Raw genomic sequence first — 21,848 nt, 5'->3', positions numbered from 1 at the left:
ACACGTACAAGTTTACAGCAGCTGGATTTCAAAACAATGTCATTGATGTTCCAAACACAGCCAGGAACCCAAAGCTCTAATTGAAACTCTTTGAATACCCCCCCCTTGAACATCACAACACCAGTTAATAAAAAGTATCCTCAAGTTAGAAGAGTTTGACATAACATAATTCAATTAGTATACAACTATGTACCAACGTTATAAGGTCAAGCGCAATCTCATTCCCCCATGGTGGGAAAGGACTAGTGCGCCCCTTCTTGGGGGGAAAGGGGGGGGTTGAAGTACAGAAATATTTATCATACAACCAATAAGACCTAAAACACAACTACTGCCGAGAAATTGGTGGTGTTGCTGGCAAGGGTGGCTGGCCGTAGAACCCACCTTCAGATCCCTGAAAATTCTGATGAGGACTTGGACTAGGATAGGAAGGCAGACCTGTAACCGAGGGCCCAACCACTGGGTACCCAGGCAACGGTGGCCGCTGCAGAGCTGTACCATAGTTGTAGGGTACACTTGACATAGAACCAGCTCCCTGCATATATTGGGCTACTGGTGGTGGGGGCAGCGGTGAGAATTGTGGTTGGGTCGGTGGAGGTGGCGGCAGCGGCTGCTGCATGGTAGGAGGACCTGGATGGGACATAGGAGATGATGCAGGATGTGCCAACTGTTGGGATGTTGCCGCGATATTGTGCTGGAGTGATTCAGGATGTCGATGAAGAGGGGGTGATGGCTGAGGATGCTGAGGTGGCGCATAGGAAGATGGTCCATTATCAAGTTTGGGCCTCTTTTCAGAAGGGCCATCGCAGGAAGACTCATTCAACGGGTTGCCAATGACACCCTCCGATGCCAATGATGACAGCACATAGGTAAGCATCTGAGCAGAGGAAGTTGAAGCAGCAAGTTTAGCAGCCATTGCAGCAGCAGCTGATTTGCGGGGATCTTCTTCAACATGGCCAGCATTCTCAGCAAACGGTGCCTGCCGTGTATACATGACTGGAGCTGATTGCTCTTTGTCGGTGCTGATGGTTGGAGTTTCCTGAAGGAAACTGGAAGGTTCATCGGTCGAGGTGTTAGGTTCCTTCAACCTTGGCTCAACAGCTAACTTTCCATTGTTACAGTTTAGCACTTGTTGATAGACGTTGCCCGTCTGTTCGTATTGAGATTGCGCAAGCTGAAACATTGTACATACATGAGAACCACATGAGTACCTAGTAAAAAGCAGACACTAACCTTTCTGACATGAGTTTGCAGCATTTTGATCACAGTACAGTATCAATTTTTTAGGCTTCAGTCTCTATGGTTATTGGGGGTACCCTAAATTCTTAATGTCATGGTTCAACCAACCATGCCCCCCCCCCCCCCCCCCAATAGTAGGGAGAAGCATTTCCTCCTAAAGGAAAATCATGGATCTCGAATTCAGAGTTTTTAAAAATATTGAGGAACTATTAACAGGTTAGGTCCCAAAGCTAAGCCAGCTAAATAAATGAAAAAGTACAGATGCAAAATAATTGAGATGCACTTTATTTCAGCCTATTAGTTCATAGTTGTTTTCTCAGTCAAGTTCTACATGAATGAGAAGGCAAACAAAATTATGAGTTTTTGCCATCATGTAATTCAACCTCTTCTCACAAAGCAAAAGGTATTTATGAATTTTAATATTTTTTTCCAAATATGAATTGAGATAGTACTTTAGAAATGTGGGTATTTTGGACAATTGAGGAGGAACACGTTGCTAGACGACAACAGCAGCCTTATCCTAACTAAATAGAGTCCACTACAGGGAGCCCCTCAAAATATAGTAGGGGAACCAGGTGCAAGGAAAGTAAGAGGAACGAAAAAATGAGAAGTGAGAAATGGACAACAAAAGCTGAAAGGTGAAAGAATGAGGAAGAGGGATTATCCCAGGAAATCAGGAAAATCTTAGCTACATGCTGTGACCACATGGTTCCTCACCCTCCAATAGGCTCTTCCACATAAGATCTACTTTGCGCATTGCATTCTTCACTTCTTCAAGTACGGTCATTATAGGCCTATCCCTAGCTATTTAACTCCTTCAATCAGGATCAAATCAGCCCTCCTAACTAGAAGATCCTCAGGCCTCTGTTGTACATGGCAAACCATGTCAACCAACATTCTTTGAGTCTGTTGCTGACAGGGGCAAGTACCAGATCAGCCCTCTGTCAATCCTTATTTTATCCTTTATGCTGGGATTGAATTGCAATAGTTTAGGGTTAGGTTTTTGGGCTTTTGGGAAGAAAAAAATATGAAGGAATCTAAGGTTTTTGATGATCAAAGAGGGCTGCTACTGTGTTGTTAAGGAAGAAATCAGATAGACGTGAGGGGAGGTAGACGTATGAAATCAATCTTATTGGGAGAAAGAAGAGAAATAATCAGATTTGGGATGTCAATCTCAAATGCATTGCTCAACAGCACTAAAACTCTCAGAAGAAAACTTGTATTCCCCACTTGAAATCATATCTAATCGATTTCTATTTTTATTTTTATATAATTTTATTTTTTATGGGTGGGTGGTGTATATATATATATGTATGATCCTAATCAAAATAAAAGTAAATGAACTCAAAGCAGAATTCCATCTAGCCTACATATACCCCATCGGCTCAATCCTAGGAGTGAATAGACTTCGTAATTAAAGTTGAAGCACGTAAATAAACAACTGTGGAGAAAGACAGACTAGAATTATGAGAATATGATTGGGCAAGCTGCTTTTAATGCTTGGCATTTATAGTCCAAGTATTAGTTTCTTGGGGTTTCAAGTCCAGGTTTTTGGTTCCTTGATTTCAAAGGTCCCAGAAAGCTGTTGGTTTTTGGTGTTTCAAGTCCAAGATCTATGGAATCAGCTTGTGTTTCAAGTTTCCATTTTGAAGATGCTGCTATTGGAAGGCTGTGATTACAGTAAGTTAAACAGATTCTCTTTCTCCCTCCCAATCTTTTATAAGAACACAACCTAGGTGTTTTTTGAGAAGTTTTTGCCAGACCAATCCAACCATCAGATCTTCATCCCGACTGGACCACATCATCCCTGATTCCCCATACGTCTCAACAAAACCATCCAGATCTGATTGCAATCTAACCAGCCAAAACCTTAGAATCACTGTACACTTCTTGTGTCAAGACGACCAAATTTTCTATTCCTAAAATCCAACCATCAATTTCAGGTCATACTTGGATTATAATACCCTTTCCCCTTTCCCTTTCCAAAACTCAACCCAGACCCCCAACCATAGTTGTCAAAGCGGCAAGGCGATCAAAGCGATCGGGGCTTCGACTAGGTAATTAGGCGACAAAGCGGCACTTAGGCGGCAATAAGACGACCAAAGCGGTTGGGTCAATTTTTTTTCAATATAACTACTTTTAAACTACTTTTCAATACAACTACTTTCTATAATAAACTAGACAAATATTCAATAGTCACATTCATCCAAAAAAAAACATTCAAGAATCATAATTATGAAAATTAATTCAAAAAAAGAACACAAACATAAGTTCATCTCATCAAACCATGGTTGTCAAAGCGTTTGCCTAGGCATTTACTGATTCATTGATTCTTGATGTTGAGTATGGGTTATACTTCACATTCTGTTGCCAGCGGGGGTGTGGGGGTAGTGCCCCCGGAGCAAAAAATAGGTTCTATGTCACTTTGGGCCTTGGAGTTCCTTTGCAAATTGGTCGTCAATTAAGCGGTTGAAAAACCGCTTTGCCGCCTAGGCGGACACTTTAACAACTATGCCCCCAACCATAATTCCTATGAACCCCAAATCCCCAATTTTTGAATTCTACGAAACCCTAGCCCTAATTTTCAAAATTCAAGTTTGGTTTTTGCTGGATACTGGAAAAATTGGCTCTCATTCAATCTAGGAATACATTAGACCTTCAATACTTCCAAGCTTATTATCACTGCCTTACTTATCAGTTACAGAACTGCTTCTGCCAGTGGATCCAGGGGAAGTCAACAAGCCATCTCCTAAATGATACATCAACACACCTATTATACCAGCAGGACTGGTTCCATGCCAATCAACAGACAAACCCCACCACCACAAAAGAGAGTACCATCAACACTTCTTTAACAGAATAGCAGGAAGGCAGAGTTCAGAAATGCTGGACTAGTACAGCGTCCACACGCAAGCAAGCTTCTACCAGTGCTTCAAAAGAAAATCAATGGAATTCTCAAAAACACCTCCTAAATCCTAATGATTGCCCATAAAAACTGTACATGTACTCGACAAAATATGCTCAATCACCTCTTACGATATCATATCATGTAACCCCTAAACAAGAGGGAGTACATACTTCCATGCACATTTGCCCATCTCACCAAAGAAGTCTGACAAAAACCCATTATGTTGTGAACCGCATAAGTGAGGTAACAGTTCAAAGCAAACAACGAAGCAAAATGAGAACAAATATGTTAACTTTTCCAACATCAGGCAATAGAAAAACCAGGATGAATCTAGTCAGATCAATTCATAGTTATCAAGGCTTCCAAGTGTCCTGGTTGCTTTGGGCAACTTTCTGCCTTGTTGGTGTCAGCTTACTTTACTGATCCCCTCTGAAGCCATGGTCATTTTGCGGCCTTGATAACTAAAGTTCAGAACCTTAAAGCAGAGCATTTTAATTTCAATTTTCCATCAGAAGTGTGCAAATTTTACAAGTGAAGACAAGAGAAATGTTACAGAAATTAGTAATCATCAAGTTTTGGTCAGCTTTTCTCAAAATACTGCAAAACACCTTCCCGGACATTTACAATAAGGTTGTAACAAACTGCAATAGACTGGGCCTCCAAGGAGCAGACTGTTATGCTACTCATGCACAAGTGTTCTTGACATAGTTTTAGAAAGAAAAGGTGCCACTAACCATACCTATCAAACAACTGAGCCAGGGGTAAACTTTTTCAAGAATTACAAAAAATAGATAAGGAAAATGCACCCATTAAACCCACTCAAACAAAGAGACATATGATAACCCAGATATACAAGGTCACAGTTCAATAATGGACCAAGCTAGAGATTTTTAATTTGACAAACAAAAATTTCTAGAAAGCTGCAATAATTTTCCTAGTAACAAGTTAGGCCATTCTTAAGGACTGTGGAACTACCTTAAGTTGATTACGAACATCATCCAGCTTAATTTCCTGAAAATAGACAGTTTTTTTTTCAGCAAAATATAAATTTATTAATAAAATGGAATAAGATTTCATCAACTCATGATAAATATTTCACAAAGTTCCAAACTGCTACCAAACCACCTGCTCCTGAAGAGCATCTCTTAAATGAGACACAAGACTTGATCTTGATGACTCAACCAATCGCAGCTGCTCAATACATTCTCCAAGTCTCCCATGCTGGTTCTGCAACTCATCCACAACTCCAGATCCATTGAGCTGCCCTGTTTATCAAAAGTCCAGATCTAGTGAGGAGTTAAAATTATTTGCATTACCACCTTTTTTCCCCCATCTTACCATTAAGATCACAAAACCAACATTGGTTTTTCATATCTAAAGCAAACAAGGACAGTGAATGACGGTACTTGGGAACTGAATAAGGACCTCAACATACATAAACACATTACTGTCACACAAATACAAGACAACCAGATTTAACCAGTTCTCAAAATGCTTGGTAACCAGGATAAATCCGAGGAAAACAAATCAGTCCTTAATACAATAGCCCCCTTCCAGTGGAAATAGCCTCAACAGCAATAGACAGCACACACATGATACAATTATATTGTGCAATTAGGAATAGAAAGATTTTGTTTTGGCCCATGGATGGGGTTCTTTGGGGCATTAGGACTGCTAATTTTTTGGGTATTTTTATGTAATGGAATCTTTTATAAGTCCATAAATAGGTCTAAATTCTGGACACAGGATTGAGTATATGACAACTAGATTATGTTATTTTTTAAAAATTATTTTGGATATCATCAGAAGTTTGATCCAGTTTGGAGACGTCTAAAAGACCAAAAGGGGCTTTCAGTATCTAAGATTCCATGATTTCTGAATCTTGCCAGTTCAGGTCACTGGTTCATATATTCTTAATTTCATTTCTAATAGGGTTTAGATTAGAAAACCATAATCAGATTAGTATTTGCTTTGTAAATTACACTGCTGAGATAGACTAGGATATTATAAGTCAGGCAATGAACAGAGGAGCTTTAATTTTGGGTCCTTTACAATTCAAGTAGAGACTCTTCAACAACAACTGACAATTGGAAGTTTGCAGCAGATTAAAGTTTTAGCGACTTCCCTTTTTCTACTCGGATTTATAAATCTACGCAATGGCTAGTATCATATGATTTGATGAATGAGTGCTTAGTTTGACTTGATAGTAGGGTTGTTATTGCCCACAGATATAACGGTTCCAGATGAGGTGTGTCTTCTCTTTCAACAACAAATATTTAAAGCATTTTGAGAAGTGTCAACAGAAACCAAGATTAAATCCTGCAGATTCAACATGGAAGCTTCAACATCAAGACATGGAGTTGGCATTGCACCTCAAGAACAGAGTTAGGAGTACCTAAATGGTAGGACTAGTCACGACACACAAGCTTGATTCAACATCAACAACTTCGATGATCCAGCTGACACTCATTTCAATAGTAGCAACTCTGAAATGATAGGGATTTGTCACAAATTTAAACTTGTTTAGTCTGGTCACATTTCAAGCATCTAAAAATTACCAACAGACGTGCACCAAGTAGCTTGATCATATCCATAAGCTCCATCTACTCCACAACCTCTATCTTCCCATCCCAAGCTATTGTTTATGCAAATTTGCTTCTATATCTGTGGGATCCTTTTCCAGATTGCGAGTTCCACCAAGAAGATGCAACCAAGTGATGGTGTTCTAACCTTGGCACATTGAAACTTCTTCAAGCCTTGGACGCAATCAATGAACCAGATTTGTGTAATAGAACCACAACAATCCCACCAGCCTCACCGCACAATTTCAAAGCAAGTGCTGAATTAGTTAGATTCTGCAGATGTGCCTAGAAAGACTTAATTTGGGCCATGCATATGGGCCTTGGGCTTCTTACTTTTAAATGTAATAATGTAATGGACATGTTTCATAAGCGCACATTTGGGTCCTTAATCCTATCCATGAGATTAAGATATGAACAAGAGTAATCCAATAGTTAATAATTAGAAGATTATTCTAGTTTAGAATTGTCTTCATATTTGTCATTGGAAGTGGGAACCGATATGAAGGTTTCTATAAGAGCTTTCCGTTTCTAGAATTTCAAAATTTCTTGAAAATCATCATTCATTTCAGATGGTGGGGCAGCTAATAAAAAAATATTTTTATTGTAATAATGGCGATGGGTTTAGGGCACAAAAGGTTGCTTTATAAATGTAGTTGAAGACATAAATTAGGATACTCCCAAGTATGCAAAGGACCAGAAAGGATTACCCTTTTGGTATATTTCTTCTGTTTGAAATTTGAATCAATGACTAGAGGTTAGGGCTATCAATGGCCCTACCCAGACCACAAAGTAGGGGGAGACTTGTGAGTAGTCCTAGATTCATAGGAGGTCAATTAGGAGTTAATAAATAAGATTTTCAATGAACAAAGAGACTTGAACAAACCAAAATCAGATTAGATTAAGGTTCAATGACTAGGTTATGCCGATCGAACACTAGGGTAGGGGAACCAAATAGTTTTCAAAAGGCTATCCATCATTTGTTTTCAAAATTTTGCCCCCTTCCAGCCTTATATAGAAGACTGAAAAACAAGCTCCAACACTGGAAAACAGGAAAGGCCTTGCTCTCCATTTAACCAACTCGGTACCTCAAACAGACAAGGAAACTGAATAGACTCCAACCTGAGTCAATTACAACTTTAAAAAGGGGGTGAAACATTATATCCAAATGCACGAGGCTTTAGTGCTTACCAAAAGGTTTGAGAAGGGCCAAACGTATACAGCCTGTCTGAGAAGGGCCTGTTTGGTTACATGAATCCAGAGATTTGAAATCTCTGGATTCGCAAATGGGAGATTTATACCTGTTTGGTAGTGTAAATCCCTGGATTTTCATGAAATCTAGAGATTCACTTTTTTACACTAAAAACGTGAATCTGCATAATTTATGGGTATGAGGTGAAATCTAGAGAGATTTCACCCCTACTATAAAAGCATTAAACATTTGAACCATGATTCTATAAATGTTTTTTCAGGATGAATCTATAGATTTCATTCCAAAGATTCAAGCTAACCAAATAGTTAATTTTATGAACCATGACTCCATATATTTGAAATTTATAGATTTGAAATTTATAGGGATAATTTGGCCTATTTATCCCTATTTTAAGGCCTTGCAAGTAATCTATTACAACAACAACCTTGGGATTAAAGGCAACACACACATGTATCCAACCCTAGGTTTATTCCCATTAAAACAAGCCTCGTTTTTTGGTAATAATGATATAACTGCAGTACCCATGCTCTTTGTTGTTAGGGACTCTCCACAAGCAGCCCATGATGGATGACTATTATCAGCCTAATGGAACCTCCCTAGTGTATGGGCGCCAGATTGGGCCAACCTAGTATGGAATGGGTTAAAGGGCTTGGCTAAACTCATTCCATCAGCTTCAGAGCTTTTGGCGCATTGGCCAAGTACCTAGCAATTGATATCAGAGCTAACACCACGTTAAGGGTTCAAATTCCGGAAAAGGCTACCCGAAGTATAGCAAAAGCTTCTATGAAAGGGCTACCTGCCTCCAAAAATGAAATAAATAAATAAAATAAAAGAGCGAGAGAGAGATAGAGAGGGAGCAAAGTGTAGCCACTTGGAGAGGGCTATCTACACCAGGCTGAACTACCTAGAGCAAGAGTTGTCAAGGATGAGGACTACAAAAGCATGCTAGTATCTTATGTGCATATAAGGCCCACTCTGGTGTATGGGTGCAAGATTGGACCAACCCAGTATGGGATAGGTTAAAATGTTTGACTTAATCCATTCCATTAGCTTTTGGAGCTTTTGATGCATTGGTCAAGTACCTAACAATTAATAAAAAGACAATTTAGCATTTTGTTTTATTTCCTAGTTCTGTACAACTTTATAAATACAAGGACAAGCTAACATCCTGATACAATTTGCTAGTTTTAATTGTTTTGGTGAATGAGACACTAGTAGGGATCAATACCAAGTCAGAGCTATGGAGAGTAACTTTGAAATGAAAAAGTTTTAAACTAAGTAGAACGAAGAAGAAAGTCATGGAATAACCGGTAAGTAACTTTGTTCATGATCAAACAGATAATGAGGTGATGAAACGTGATGAAAAGGAGATTCCGCAAAGCAAGTATTTTAGGTCGTGATTAGACGGAAAATGAGGTGATGAAACAGTGAGGAAAAGGAGATTTCGCAAAGCTAGTATTTTAGGTACCTTGACTTAGTCATAAATAAAGGAAGTGATATAGAGATTGATGTTTTCCAAAGAACTAAAATTGGGTGAATAGAGTGGAGAGTTTTGTATGATCAACATATCACTTTAAAGCTCAAAGGAAAATTCTATAGAACCGTCATATGACCAACTATGACATATGGTGCAAACTGCAAAGAGTCAGGCTGTCAAGAAGCATATTATAGATAAACTCAATTTAGCAGCAATGAGGATGCTAAGATGGAACAGTGCCAAAACTAGGAAGGATAAAGTAAGGAATGAGTACATTAGAGTTGGTTTGAGAGTAATTCCAATAAATGAAGAGCTACGAAAAGTCGTTCAAGGTGGCACAATCATGTTAAACGGAGGCCTTTAAATGCCCTATATGGAGAGGCGACTTGATCCAATCGAAGGAATTAAAAGAACTAGGGGTAGACCTAACATAACCTTAGAAGAAGTTGTGAGAAAGGATATGCATGGCTTGCACTTTGTATCTTAATATGGCCTCACATAGAGCTGATTGGAAGGCAAGGATCGATATAGCCAGCCTGTTTAGTCGGGATAGGGCTTCTTCTTGCCACTTCTATCTCATTTTCATCACAGTTTCTTTTTCTAAAACCCTAAATCAATAACACCATTAAAGCAGTCATCTGCTTTCTTCTTTTTTAAAACAAATAAAGCAAGTGAATGATTAACCTGAAAATTTGCAGGATTACTTCAACACCTATAAATGCATTGTTTCACTTAAATACAAAGCCAACCAAGTTTACTTGGCTTTGAAGATAGGGTACAGAAACTAGGAGGAAACACGAAATCATTGAAGAAATTGAGTTAGCCTAAATAGCAATAGCCAATATGCACAACAAGCATGTAGTCATGTATGCAAATGTCATCAGCATTTAAGCCCACAATGGCTCATTGCAATGTTAACATGATACATAAGAGATATGTACATGGAGAATAAAAAACTGGAACACAAAACAAGTCTTAACTATAATGCAACAGGGAGCATCTACAAGCAGCTCCCAAAACACCTTTAATGATACAGCTCACAAGGCCTTAAAAGGACAAATTTTCAAGTTCTAATGTTTTGATAACTCCCAGTCTGCGGTGCAATAAGTTACGTTGGATTCTCATTCCATTACATGAGGTAGCCCCTACTAGATTACATCCAGCATAAATGAGTTCACAAGAGCAGAATTGAATTGTGAAATGCAACATTGATAACAAAAAGTGCATAGGATCAAGCTCATAAATGCAACTAAATTACAAAGGAAATTTAAGAAGTACCCAAGTTATTGCTGCCACCAATTTCTTTTTCTGCTTTTTCAACACCACTGACAGCTGCCCTGGACCTGCTCAGTAAAGCTTCTTCATCCATAGAACCATCATAAATAACTTCGTAACTTGAAATGATCTTTTCCAGGGTATCTCCAACAGACTGTTTCTGCTTACAAAGAATAACATGAGCACAACAAAAACCAGTTTTCAAAAAATATATTACATTTTATAAAAAGCAGCAAATGAGCACATAAAAAAAATAAAAAACACAAAATCTCTGTACAAGGGCTTACTGGTTTGAAGCCTGAATTTTTTCCATTTCTGTTACTGTTCTCCAGCCTCCTCCCTACAACCTCTTCCTTGAGAATTTGCCCCCGAGAACCAAAAACTTTCCTCTCTTCCCATATATCAATCTACACAAGAAAAGAAGAAAGCATGACCAAAAGAATCAACATACTAGTTACTTTACACCCACCTGCACCATTGCCAGGGAGCCACGGCAAACGCCGCAAACCACAGCAGTGGTCAACCCTTGATTAAAAGAACAAAAGGGGCAAACCCAGTGCCAAAGGCTTCTGCACAAGCAGAGTCCGGGGGCAATTTTCCTACCTTGATTAAAAGAATAATAAAATAAATAAAGCCATTATTTCCCCAAATAACATTTAACTCCTAACATTCTAATGGATTTATGATTCAAACTGGACTCGGTTTATCTTGATTTAGAAACCCAACTAGGCTTGGTTGGGTCAAAGGCAGCATGTGCATTATTTATTTTCATTCCTTGTTGCAGTTACTGCAGTTACCAGCACTGAAGGACAGCTACATGGTTCATTCAGACCCCTTAAAACCTTTCGCTTTCCTTCTTAGATTTGGGAGATTTCTTTTACCCTAAAGCAACCAAGACTGCAAATCCCACTTTGTAATGATATACCATAATGAAGATATTCAAACAAATTATGGTTCTGTTATGAGTTGTTCCACGATTTTCAATATCTTTAAAATCATACAGTAATCAGGAATTCCAAACAAACTACATTCCTGTTATGAGTTGTTCCACAAATGGTAAACCATCAAATATACTATCTTTTATAGCATGAAATATCTGGATTCAAATATAGACGAATTAAGTGTGCTTTGTGAATCTTAAGTTCAATAGCACCATTCCCAAACAATAAATTTCATAATCTCAGTTGATTCCACATACCAGTCGGAGTGCAGCATTTCTTCCAAATTCATCCCCGTTCTCAATCACATCATTAAGCGCATCTGGAAGAACCTTCCAAAATTCACCAACAAACTCTGAACCTTTTCGCCGACTGTTCTGCAGAATATCATTCGCAAGATATAGAAAAGACACTCTCTGCTCCTGTGGAGAGCAATGGAACTGTCTATCCCATGTTTCAACAACTTGTTTTGCTTTCCTCCGATGGAAAATACACCAGTGTGATAAAGCTTTTCTGGTTAAGTATTGCAATCTCATAAAAAATAAGGAGCAATATAAATAAAGAGCACGAAACAAGGAACCTGTGTAAATAAAAACATTGATGCAACAAAAATTTATCAGAGCCATAAGGATTCAGGTTATTGACAGATAACTTCCAATATAACATATATACAAGTGACGGGAACCAACCTGTACCTGATTACTCATGCTAGTAGGCCCTTGTCAAACACATTAACTAATAACCAAATCAGACTGCATCATATTCAAACAAGCACATCCAGCTAGGATACACCAAAATTATTCACTCAATGGGGGTGGTTACGTCAATGCAAACTAATATGAAACATGTTAACAACTCTGAAAAGAATATACAGGCAACAAATAAAGTAGGATAAGGAAAAAGAATTACTCTTTCCAATTTTGAATCCTCTTATTCAATACTATCTTTTTTCCCTCTCTACAGTAACCTTCTATGGTGAAAACATAGAAGGTGCCAATACTAGTGCGGCAATGATGGAACAGAAGGTGTGGTTAAGCCTTTCCTCGGTAAATAAAAAGTGAAAAAATGAATATATGAAAACGACGATGACTGTGGAATTTCTCCTGCATGGAACTGGATCTTTTCTGTTCCAGCCTCACTGAAGTAGGCAGAGCTGGGTGAGGAACCCTGCTTTCTGTGGGCCCTTGATTCCATCAGAGTCTTACAGTTTCTAGGAAAGGGGAGAATGACTATTCGCACTATTATCTCTTTTCTTTCATTATTATCTTTATAGAAATATTTCAAAATCCAACATTCACCCCACATCAAGGTGTACAGTTCATGCAGGGTAAAACAAACCCAGCCAATTCAAATATGCAAAAGGATCACATTTTTAGGGGACCTTAGGTCAGGCTAAACTGAACCAGCGGGAAGTTCACTTCTTCAGCCAACCAACCAGATAGGTATGCTGTATGCATTCAGATGTCCTAGAAACCAAAATAAGATGGTCTAAAAATCCAGCTAGCAAGGGGTTTGATTTTAGGATTTTAAGATCGAAGGATGAGGGTGTAACATGTATTAAGGGGGTAGAAATAAGGTGTATACGGTTTGAATCTGGAACATTCTAATGGTCACATTGGGCAGAAATTAGAGTTCATGGGGAAAACGAAACTACAGAAAAGGGGAGATAGGAGTATTAGAAGAAGAATTAGGATTGGGGATAATTCAACTTTTTGTTTTCAGAGATTTTCTTGAACAGCAGCTTGAGTGATTGACGATTACGAGGAAGAAAAGAGAAGATTAAAAAAAAACCACATAAAAAGAAAGAGAGGAAGGGTTCATGCACACCAAGAGTTGAGTGGAAGATGCTCATACAATCATTATGTGCCATTGTACCTCACCAGTGGCAATTAACAAAACTCCAAATCCCCCCCCCCCTTTTTTTTGGGTGGGGGGGGGGGGTGTTATCAAAGACCCAAACAGAGAAAAAGAAGTACTCAAACAAAGAGCCTGAGGAATCTACTTAAAGGATCTCCTTAAACTCTGAAGAAGTATCCTGAAAGAATACCAAAGTCCCTTTCAACAATAAGATGCACCTTTGACATCCATTCGGCAGCAACGTTGGCATCTCTATAGACGTGATTAATTGAAACCCCTCGGTAGAGCTCAACAACACTAAAGTTTCATCAACTAACCTGGCCCTTACCATAAAAATAAATAAAATTAAAAAAAAATAAAAATAAAAATAAAAAACAACTAACCTGGCAGGCCCATCCAGCAACACCCTACCAGTGTAAAGACAAGAAACTGCCTCCAGGGAATATTCCACACATACCGGACCAAATCCCCTTCTCTTTGATCAGCAACAAACCCTCCTTTGCCGCAGATATTTCAAATATTGACCCCCACACAACCTTATATAAAAGACACATAAATAGACTCCTATACAAGAAAGGAAAGGCCTAACCCTGTCCTCAACCTATCAGGAAACCTAAAGTGACTAAGAAAGTGAAATAATACAGGAAATTTACTCATAGACTTCTAACTATGCCAATGAAATAAATCCCGTGCCTACTAATATTAGACCCATCAAATTAGCCAACTACAAAGTAAACCCATGGGATCAAAGGCCAAATACAAATATGATCCAATTCTAGACTTGTTCCAAAGGAAAGAATCCAATTCAGTGATGAATCTGGATCACAGAGTAATCCTGATTCAACATCTTGGATGACGATTGTGTAAACCTAAGCCTGCGAATAGCCGAGCCCCACTAACCCACAATATTATAGCATAAAAAAACTAGAATAGAAATTAGTAACTCAAGGCCTGAAACAAACAAACCACCAAAACTATGATCAGCCTTAGTTTGTATGAAGCTTGTATGGTAATGAACAACTACTGCAAGTTTCGATCAATTCTAACGGTCAGATTGAACATGAGAATAGTAACCAAAATAGAATCTTAGTTGCTGTAGATCAAACGAGCCAGCTGACTAGCTCCAAGCTTGAATAGAACAGAGTTCCAACTTCCAAGTGAGGTTGTGGAAGATGGATGCTTCAACCGATTAGATTCAGTTACCAGCCTGATTCAGTTGGGAGCAGCAGCAGCAGGCCTATATCAGTGACTAGTGACCGAGTTCTCTTCAAGTTGAAGTTCTCAACAGCAACTCAAGAATGGCAATAGCAAATCTCAAACAAGACAAAAAGGAGCAAGTGGGTATAGCCGTTTCAACAATGCTCCTGCATCCCTTGGATTTAGCAGTCACAAGCATTAAGCTCTCACACCAAGGCCCTACCCTTATTATCTCTCTAATTGCACAAGAGAATAAAACTCAAAGCAAGGCTTCATTACACAACAATCTGAAAATAGAAACAACTTAATAGCAACTAGGACACAATAAAAGTATAAATAAAAAAATTCCCAACTCCCTCACAGATTAACAAAGCTGATCCTTCTAGAAATCAAAAAAAGATCTGATATTGGGCCCCATAAGATCTCGTAGTATCAAACAGAGGCAAAACAAGGGTCGCAACACTGTTCACATGAACAAGCTCTTTTTTTGCCCTTCTACAAGAGAGCAGCGGCGCTGGTTTGAACTGGTCCAGTTGGTGCAATTGAAGCTGGTTCACTTCTGTCCAGGTTCTACACCAAACCAACTAGTGGCCACAGGATAATGGTGGACCTATAGGAAGAAGCAAATTTTGCAGGAAAATGGGGAAGGAAGGTGTTCAGGCACACTAGTTTTATTCAATCTGTTCTTAACAATAAGGTATTACATCATATATAAAAAATAAAATAAATTTTTGTAGAGACTTGTGTACTAAGATTAACTCTCTAACAAGGACACTAATTCAAAGAAGGAAGTTACAAGAATCGGAAAGCCAATTATCTAAATTAAACAGATATTATTTCCCTAAATAACATAATTCCTACAATTCTACCAAAGCAATGATGAACCTCTTCATCTTTATTTGGAAACCCAGTGGAGTTTGAGTATGCCCAAGGCAATGTATCAATGGCAACTCTTCCTAATGTTGAGAGAAACTTGCTCACAAGCTTTGTAAAATAAGAGGATCAACACCACTGGATTGGCATTCAAATATTGAGGAGCAACGATCCTAGTTGATCATTGTTAGCAAACGTGGCCTCTTCAATGGGCATCCGATCATGGGGTTTCACAATCAAAGTTTGATCCTTGATCCGTTCAAAAATCTCAACTTTGATTGGACCTTGCACGTCAATTTGATCCTCCCATCTTTCACATTTATTCCTAATCTAATTTGCCTTTAGGCAATTATATCATGCTTCAAATCGCATCGTAGAAATTGTTGCTAATATTGGCAAGCTCCCAAAGAACTGTCATCAGTTCAAAAAGCTCGGCTTGCGTTGTACAGAATCCATAATTAATTAAAAGGAGTAAATCATGCTGATTGATCTCCAAGTAGTGGATTTATGATAACAAGAACAGAATGGTAAATAAATGAGCGGCTAAGTAAAGAGAAGAAACGAGGTCCAGTACAACATATGGGTGGAGATGTCAAAATTTGGAAGAGAATTGAAGAGAGACAAAATAGAATAACAATAAAAAGTTTTGTGGCAAATCTGTAAAGGAAGAAGAATAATAATAATTTAAGAAAGATAATAGGGAGGCAACTTTTAGCATAACTAACCTCCTGCTTAGTACATACAGGCGGGATAGCAAGAGCAGGGGTGGCTCTCTACCTCTGCTCTCGTTTTCTGCCCTCAGCACCGCCTCATTGATGTTGATGCCTCTTGTGCCTGAGAGATTGCTGTCATCCCTAGGCTCTCATTGTTGGGAACAGAAGCCAGCATATCCCGTGGGAGAAAGGACATCTGCCTGCCCTATCTCTCTCATTCTCTCTTCCTTCTGTCTCTCTCATTCCTTCTCTTCTGTCTCTTTTCTGGAAATCACAGGGAGCCAAAGCAGGCATATCCCTCTCGGAAGGGGCATCTGCCCGTTGTATCTCTCTCATTCTCTCTCTTCCCTTTCTTTTCTCTACCTCTCTTCCTTCTCCCTCTTCTTGGTACAATCAATCCTTTTCTCTCGGGCTCTATCTCTCTCTTCCCTCTTATTCTATCTCTAATTTTCCACTCTCTCTCCTCCTGCCTTTGCTTCCTCTTTCTTCGTGCTTCTTTCTTGCCATACAGACAGCTGCCCTGAGCCTCCCCCCTTGCCTTTGCCGCCTCTGTTGGGCTACGCCTTTAGCTGTTACCATCGATGTGATGCTTCTGAAGTCTATTCTGTTAAAGACCTTTTACTTTGTTGAGCTTGCCTCTTGGCCTTGTATTGGTCCATTATTGTCTGATGCTTTGCATCCTCTCTCTCTGTGTCCTCTTTAAGTTTGTTGTATGGCTTGGTACTGCATATTGAGTCCTCTTGGTTCTCTCTGTAATCCCCCACCCCCCTTCTTTCCTTTAGTAATGAATTATTTTATCCCCCACCCCCCCCCCCAAAAGAGAGAGAGAGAGAGAGAGAGAGAGAGAGAGAGAGAGAATGATGATAGGGTAGAATCGAAAGGGCCTAACATGGGGTAAAGACTCAAGATGGACAAAGTAAAAATAACAACATATATAAAGCAGAAAAGGAAAAAGAGAAGTCAAAGGTATTTTGGAAATAAGGGGAAAACAAAAACCAAAAAAACAGAGAATAACGAACCATGGGTTGCCAAAAATATCAACAGGCCTTTTAGGAGTCTCCATTCCAAAAATGGAAACAGATGCGGAACTTGGAGTTCAACCAGGCAACCAGAGGCAATCAGCAATGATGGAGTTCATGTGGGGTTTCAATTCCTCTTCGACAAAAAGAATGTGATTGATTTGAAAGAAAAGAACCAGGTACTCCTGCTTTCTCTTCTTCATTGTTCTTCTCCTTCTTTTAATCTGTCTGTTGCTTTCTGCTCTTCTTCTACTCTTAGACTCTTTTTTCTTTTTTCAGGGGTAGTTACTAAGACTGAATCCTCACAGTGCAAAAATGAAAATCAGCAAGGGTGGTTATCTGAGATAAGGGATAGGGAATGAATCAGTAGCATGTGGGTTGTTGTGAAAATTGGTGAGGGTTTTTTCTTCCAAACCCCCCTTCCTCCTCTCTTTCAATCTCTGTTTTCACAAAAATGAAATCTCTTTTCTGGGGTCACACAAAACAAATGTGGAAAGATTTTGGGAAGACCTGAAAGGGTGGTTCTGGTTTTAGCAGGAGATAGACAGGGTTTTTCCTTTCTTTTTTTTGGGCCAGGGGGTTGTTGGATTTGTGGGGGAACGAAAGGAAATGGCATCCTCCGACTCTGATAACACTTAATGACAGGTCTGTGGGGAGAAGGGAAAAGGATTGCACAAGAAGAAGGGGGAGGAAAAGTGCACACACAAACACGACCAAATAGGCTCTCAAATCATAAATTCAACACACCCCATTCAATGTCCTTAACAATGCAGGGATTCAAATCATATATAAAGACAATCTAAAGACTACGAAAATCGACTCTCCAACTAGGACACTAGTTCAAATAACAAACTAAAAATTCTTTAGCACCCCAGTTGCGTTTGAGTCTGTCTGAGGCAGCATATCTGCATCACAACGTGGGAAAGTTTAGCGATGTTATTTCATCAGTCAATAATATTTTGATATTAGTTTGCTATTAAATGTCGAATAAGAATTTGTTAATATTCATCTAGATTCCACTGTTCTTTATAAATAGTTAACATAATAAGGAAGGTTGGGATTCCTTGTCTCAGAATAAGTTTTGCCACTACAGCAACTGTAGTCCATGACTCCACAAGATGCAATTAGATGTAGATTGCATTTAGTTCATTCATTATTTAGAGAGCAGTTTCTAAGTGGAACCACGACTTAAAAGTTCAACAGCAGACAATTTCAGGTGTGCTACTTCACCATATCAGCATCTACATTTTTTGAGCAAGTTTCTTTCCAGTAGACACCTCCAATCAAGTTCATTCGATATGTAAAACACAAAAAGGCCAATGAAACTCTAGGTTTAAATACCCTTTGATTATACACGTAAAGGAAGTAAGGCGATTTCCTTTACTTAACCAACTATTCCCTTGGACAGACTGTATTCAACTAACAACTGCAACCATGCTGAAATTTAAAAAGAAAGAGCTACAGGAAGATCATAAACTATTCTTAAAACGCAATCAAAAGGATACTTTCTATACTCTGCTGTGAATTGTTAAGTTTGGCAAGCTTTTCCACCAAAATCTGTCCATTGAACGTCCCATTCATTGGATCTACTTTCTGTCCATCATATAAGAAGAAAAGAAAGTGATATAAAAGTTAAGCTGCATTCACACCCAAAAAGTACATCAAAACATATAAATTAATACAGTTACTGTGATAATTTATTTGTTAGTTATGGTAACATCATACTTTAAAACCACAAAGCCAATCTTCAGATCATTTCAACGATAAAGCATCCCATGTGTATGAGACAGAGCAAGACTTAATCATTTCCCAAGGTTCTGCTCAAACTATGTAGGTTCAAGTTTATGACTTTAGCTTAGGTTTATGCAAGGGGGAGGGAGAGGGGACCATACATACTTCACCATATATTACCTCCATAAAAATAGGTTTCCTTGGCGTATACGCTTCAGGAGAAGTCCTACACATAAACATAAGGTCAAATATCAACATTATCAGATAATTGTTGCAATGTAGTAAGTGAACACAATGGTTACAAGTTCAATGATATCAAAAGAAGAAAGAATGTAGTAATAAAGCAGCAAAGATAAAATGCTTCCGAATAGCAATACCAGAAAGAAAACGCCCAGATTCTCAAATAGCTTAAAAAAACCACTATTTAGAAATTATATGAAACATAAAAAGAGGGTTGTGATATGCATCTCTTTCTGTACTGGGCAACTAGTTAACTTGCCAAATAAATTAAGTTTAAAAATATTAAACAACTGGATTATAATTTATATATTTATAAAAGCATAAACAAGAAACTCCAAAGCAAGGCCTCATTGACTAATGTAGTACACACCCACACCCAAACAAAAAATACAAAACAACAACAACAAAAATAAATAAATTAAAAATTAAAAATTCCACACAATTAGACAGAACGGCTACTCCTTAGCATGATGAAGAACCTATAAGCCATAGCATATTTCTTTCTCTTTTTTTTCTCCCTTAATCAAAATTGAAAATAAATTAATTCATTAATTAAAAAAATAACACCTAAGAATCAAACAAAATATTATACACGAGTGGGAAATCTCAGAGCCAAGGCTTCCCATTACCTCAAAGAATACATCTTCAACACATCCCAATAGCTCAACAAAGCCACAGAAAGACACTGCACAATCTATCAACAACCATTTATATTCACAATTCCGCACCAGAGTGCTTCTGGTGTGGCCACATTTAGGTCAGTTGGGTAACTTAAGCACACGGTACACCAATTCTCAGTGTAACCGTCTAGGACTTAATGAACCATTTTCAACAAATTTCAGAATCTAATGGACGGTAAGATACACCGAATTTTTCTGCTTTTCAAAATTAAATGAGTGAAGCACCGAGATATCTACATGCTTTATAGTGAGGGGGGGAGTGACTTGGAGCTTGGAAGCGGGAAAAATAGTTGAATTTAGTACTGTAGCAACTGTGCGCTGTATAAACCAACAGAAAACTACACAAAATGTTCAAATAATCCTCATAAAGAAACATGCACGAAGATATGAAACCAAAAGAAACTAAAGGCAAATTAAAAGAACACAGCAAGAATTGGTGAATTCCATATAAAGTAAACCCTAAGGCAGCTCAATTCACCACAATAATGGAGCAAAGACAAGAAGAACAACATCAAACATTAATTGAAAGTAGAACCCTATCCAACGGGAAAAAAGGGACACATTCAAAATCCTAAAATCAGGAACCTTACATATTAAATAAAATGCAGCCGAAGAAACTGAAAATCGACGAGCAGAAACTACAATCCTCAACGCTCTCTCATCTGTAACTTCTGCTCTTTCTGGTCGATGGCTGAAAAAATATTAGGGTTCTGACGGGGTTTTGCGGGGGAACGTTTGCGGTCAGTGAAGGAGGGAAAATGTTGGGTCTTTTTGCTCTTATTTTTTTTTTAAATAAGGTGATGTGTTCTTGTTGAAGAAAGATGGTGACCGTCAGATAACAAGTGCTGTGGATTTCGAAGTCGTTATCGTCAACCAGTTCATCGAGACAGAGGTCGCATATGGAGAGAAATACTCAGTTCTAAGTTCTAACGTGGTTTCCTTGCCGTACTTTGAAACTATTCAAGGCTTCAACCTTCAAGTACTATTGCAGTGACGAACGTGTGAAACGAGTTGTGTTTTGGTACCTGATACTACTTAAATCCCATAAATACCCTCATGTTTTCAATGGATCTCCGAAAACACCATATTGCCTTTGAAATTAAATAGATATTAAATTTAGCATTAATTGGGAAATTTAATAAAAAATAATAATTATTGATTATTGACATATATGTTGGTATTTTGTATTATCTTATTCTTTGAAGCTCTTGCTACACCTGCTCCTCTCGACATGAGTGTATAAATCTTTTTTTTTTTTGGTAAAATGAGTGTATAAATCTTACAGCCAAAAATATGAGGGCATAATTTTTATGTCATTTAGGCCATGAAGACTCCTTAAAATTAAAGACATTGACTTTAGATGATTACAAAAAAAATAGATAAGTCAAAAGGTCATTGAAAAAAATTATCCAAATTCCAAAAATATATATATATAATTTTTTTGCATACAACACTTGTGATTACCAAAAAAAACTAGATAAGTCAAAAGGTCATTGAAAATAAATTATCCAAATTCCAAAAATATATATATATTATTTTTTTGCAATACTTAAACAACTAATATTTTTTATCAAAATGAAAGAAATTTACAAATTATCGTTCGAAGGTTTTTTTGTCATTCATCTTGACATCCTTAGAAAATATATAGAGAGAGAGAGAAAGAGAGAGGTGAGACAATAAGCGTCTTTATTCGATATTAGGAAATTCAAACTCTTAACCGTGAATTATAAGATGCTAGCCATTTGTTGTTGAACAACTTCTTGGCATGTAATAATATTCTTTTTTATTTTTAAGGATCAAACCTGCTTACATCATGATGAATATATTCTACATTGAGAAAGAAAAAATCATAGTTTAAAATTCATATTTATATTTATAATCTTTATATTATGACTTCTTCTTTTTTGAGAAT

General features: G+C 38.0%; 1 protein-coding gene across 1 annotated transcript; it reads right to left on the bottom strand.

Annotated features, from left to right (window-relative positions):
- LOC149006259 (ENTH/VHS family protein) lies at window positions 1-20,936 on the bottom strand. The gene is made up of 9 exons (XM_089164987.1): window positions 20,527-20,936; window positions 19,197-19,242; window positions 18,791-18,878; window positions 11,887-12,134; window positions 10,976-11,095; window positions 10,692-10,848; window positions 5,270-5,409; window positions 5,120-5,155; window positions 1-1,171 (listed from the first exon to the last, which is right to left on the bottom strand). Coding segments are annotated over exons 1-9 (1,683 nt in total). The 5' UTR covers window positions 20,529-20,936; the 3' UTR covers window positions 1-325.
- Window positions 20,937-21,848: the final 912 nt, after the last annotated feature.

This window comes from Hakea prostrata, chromosome 8 (assembly GCF_041222555.1).
Source record: "Hakea prostrata isolate BN-2017 chromosome 8, UWA_Hpros_2, whole genome shotgun sequence".
NCBI lineage: Eukaryota > Viridiplantae > Streptophyta > Magnoliopsida > Proteales > Proteaceae > Hakea > Hakea prostrata.
This window is presented reverse-complemented; position numbering and strand designations above follow the sequence as displayed.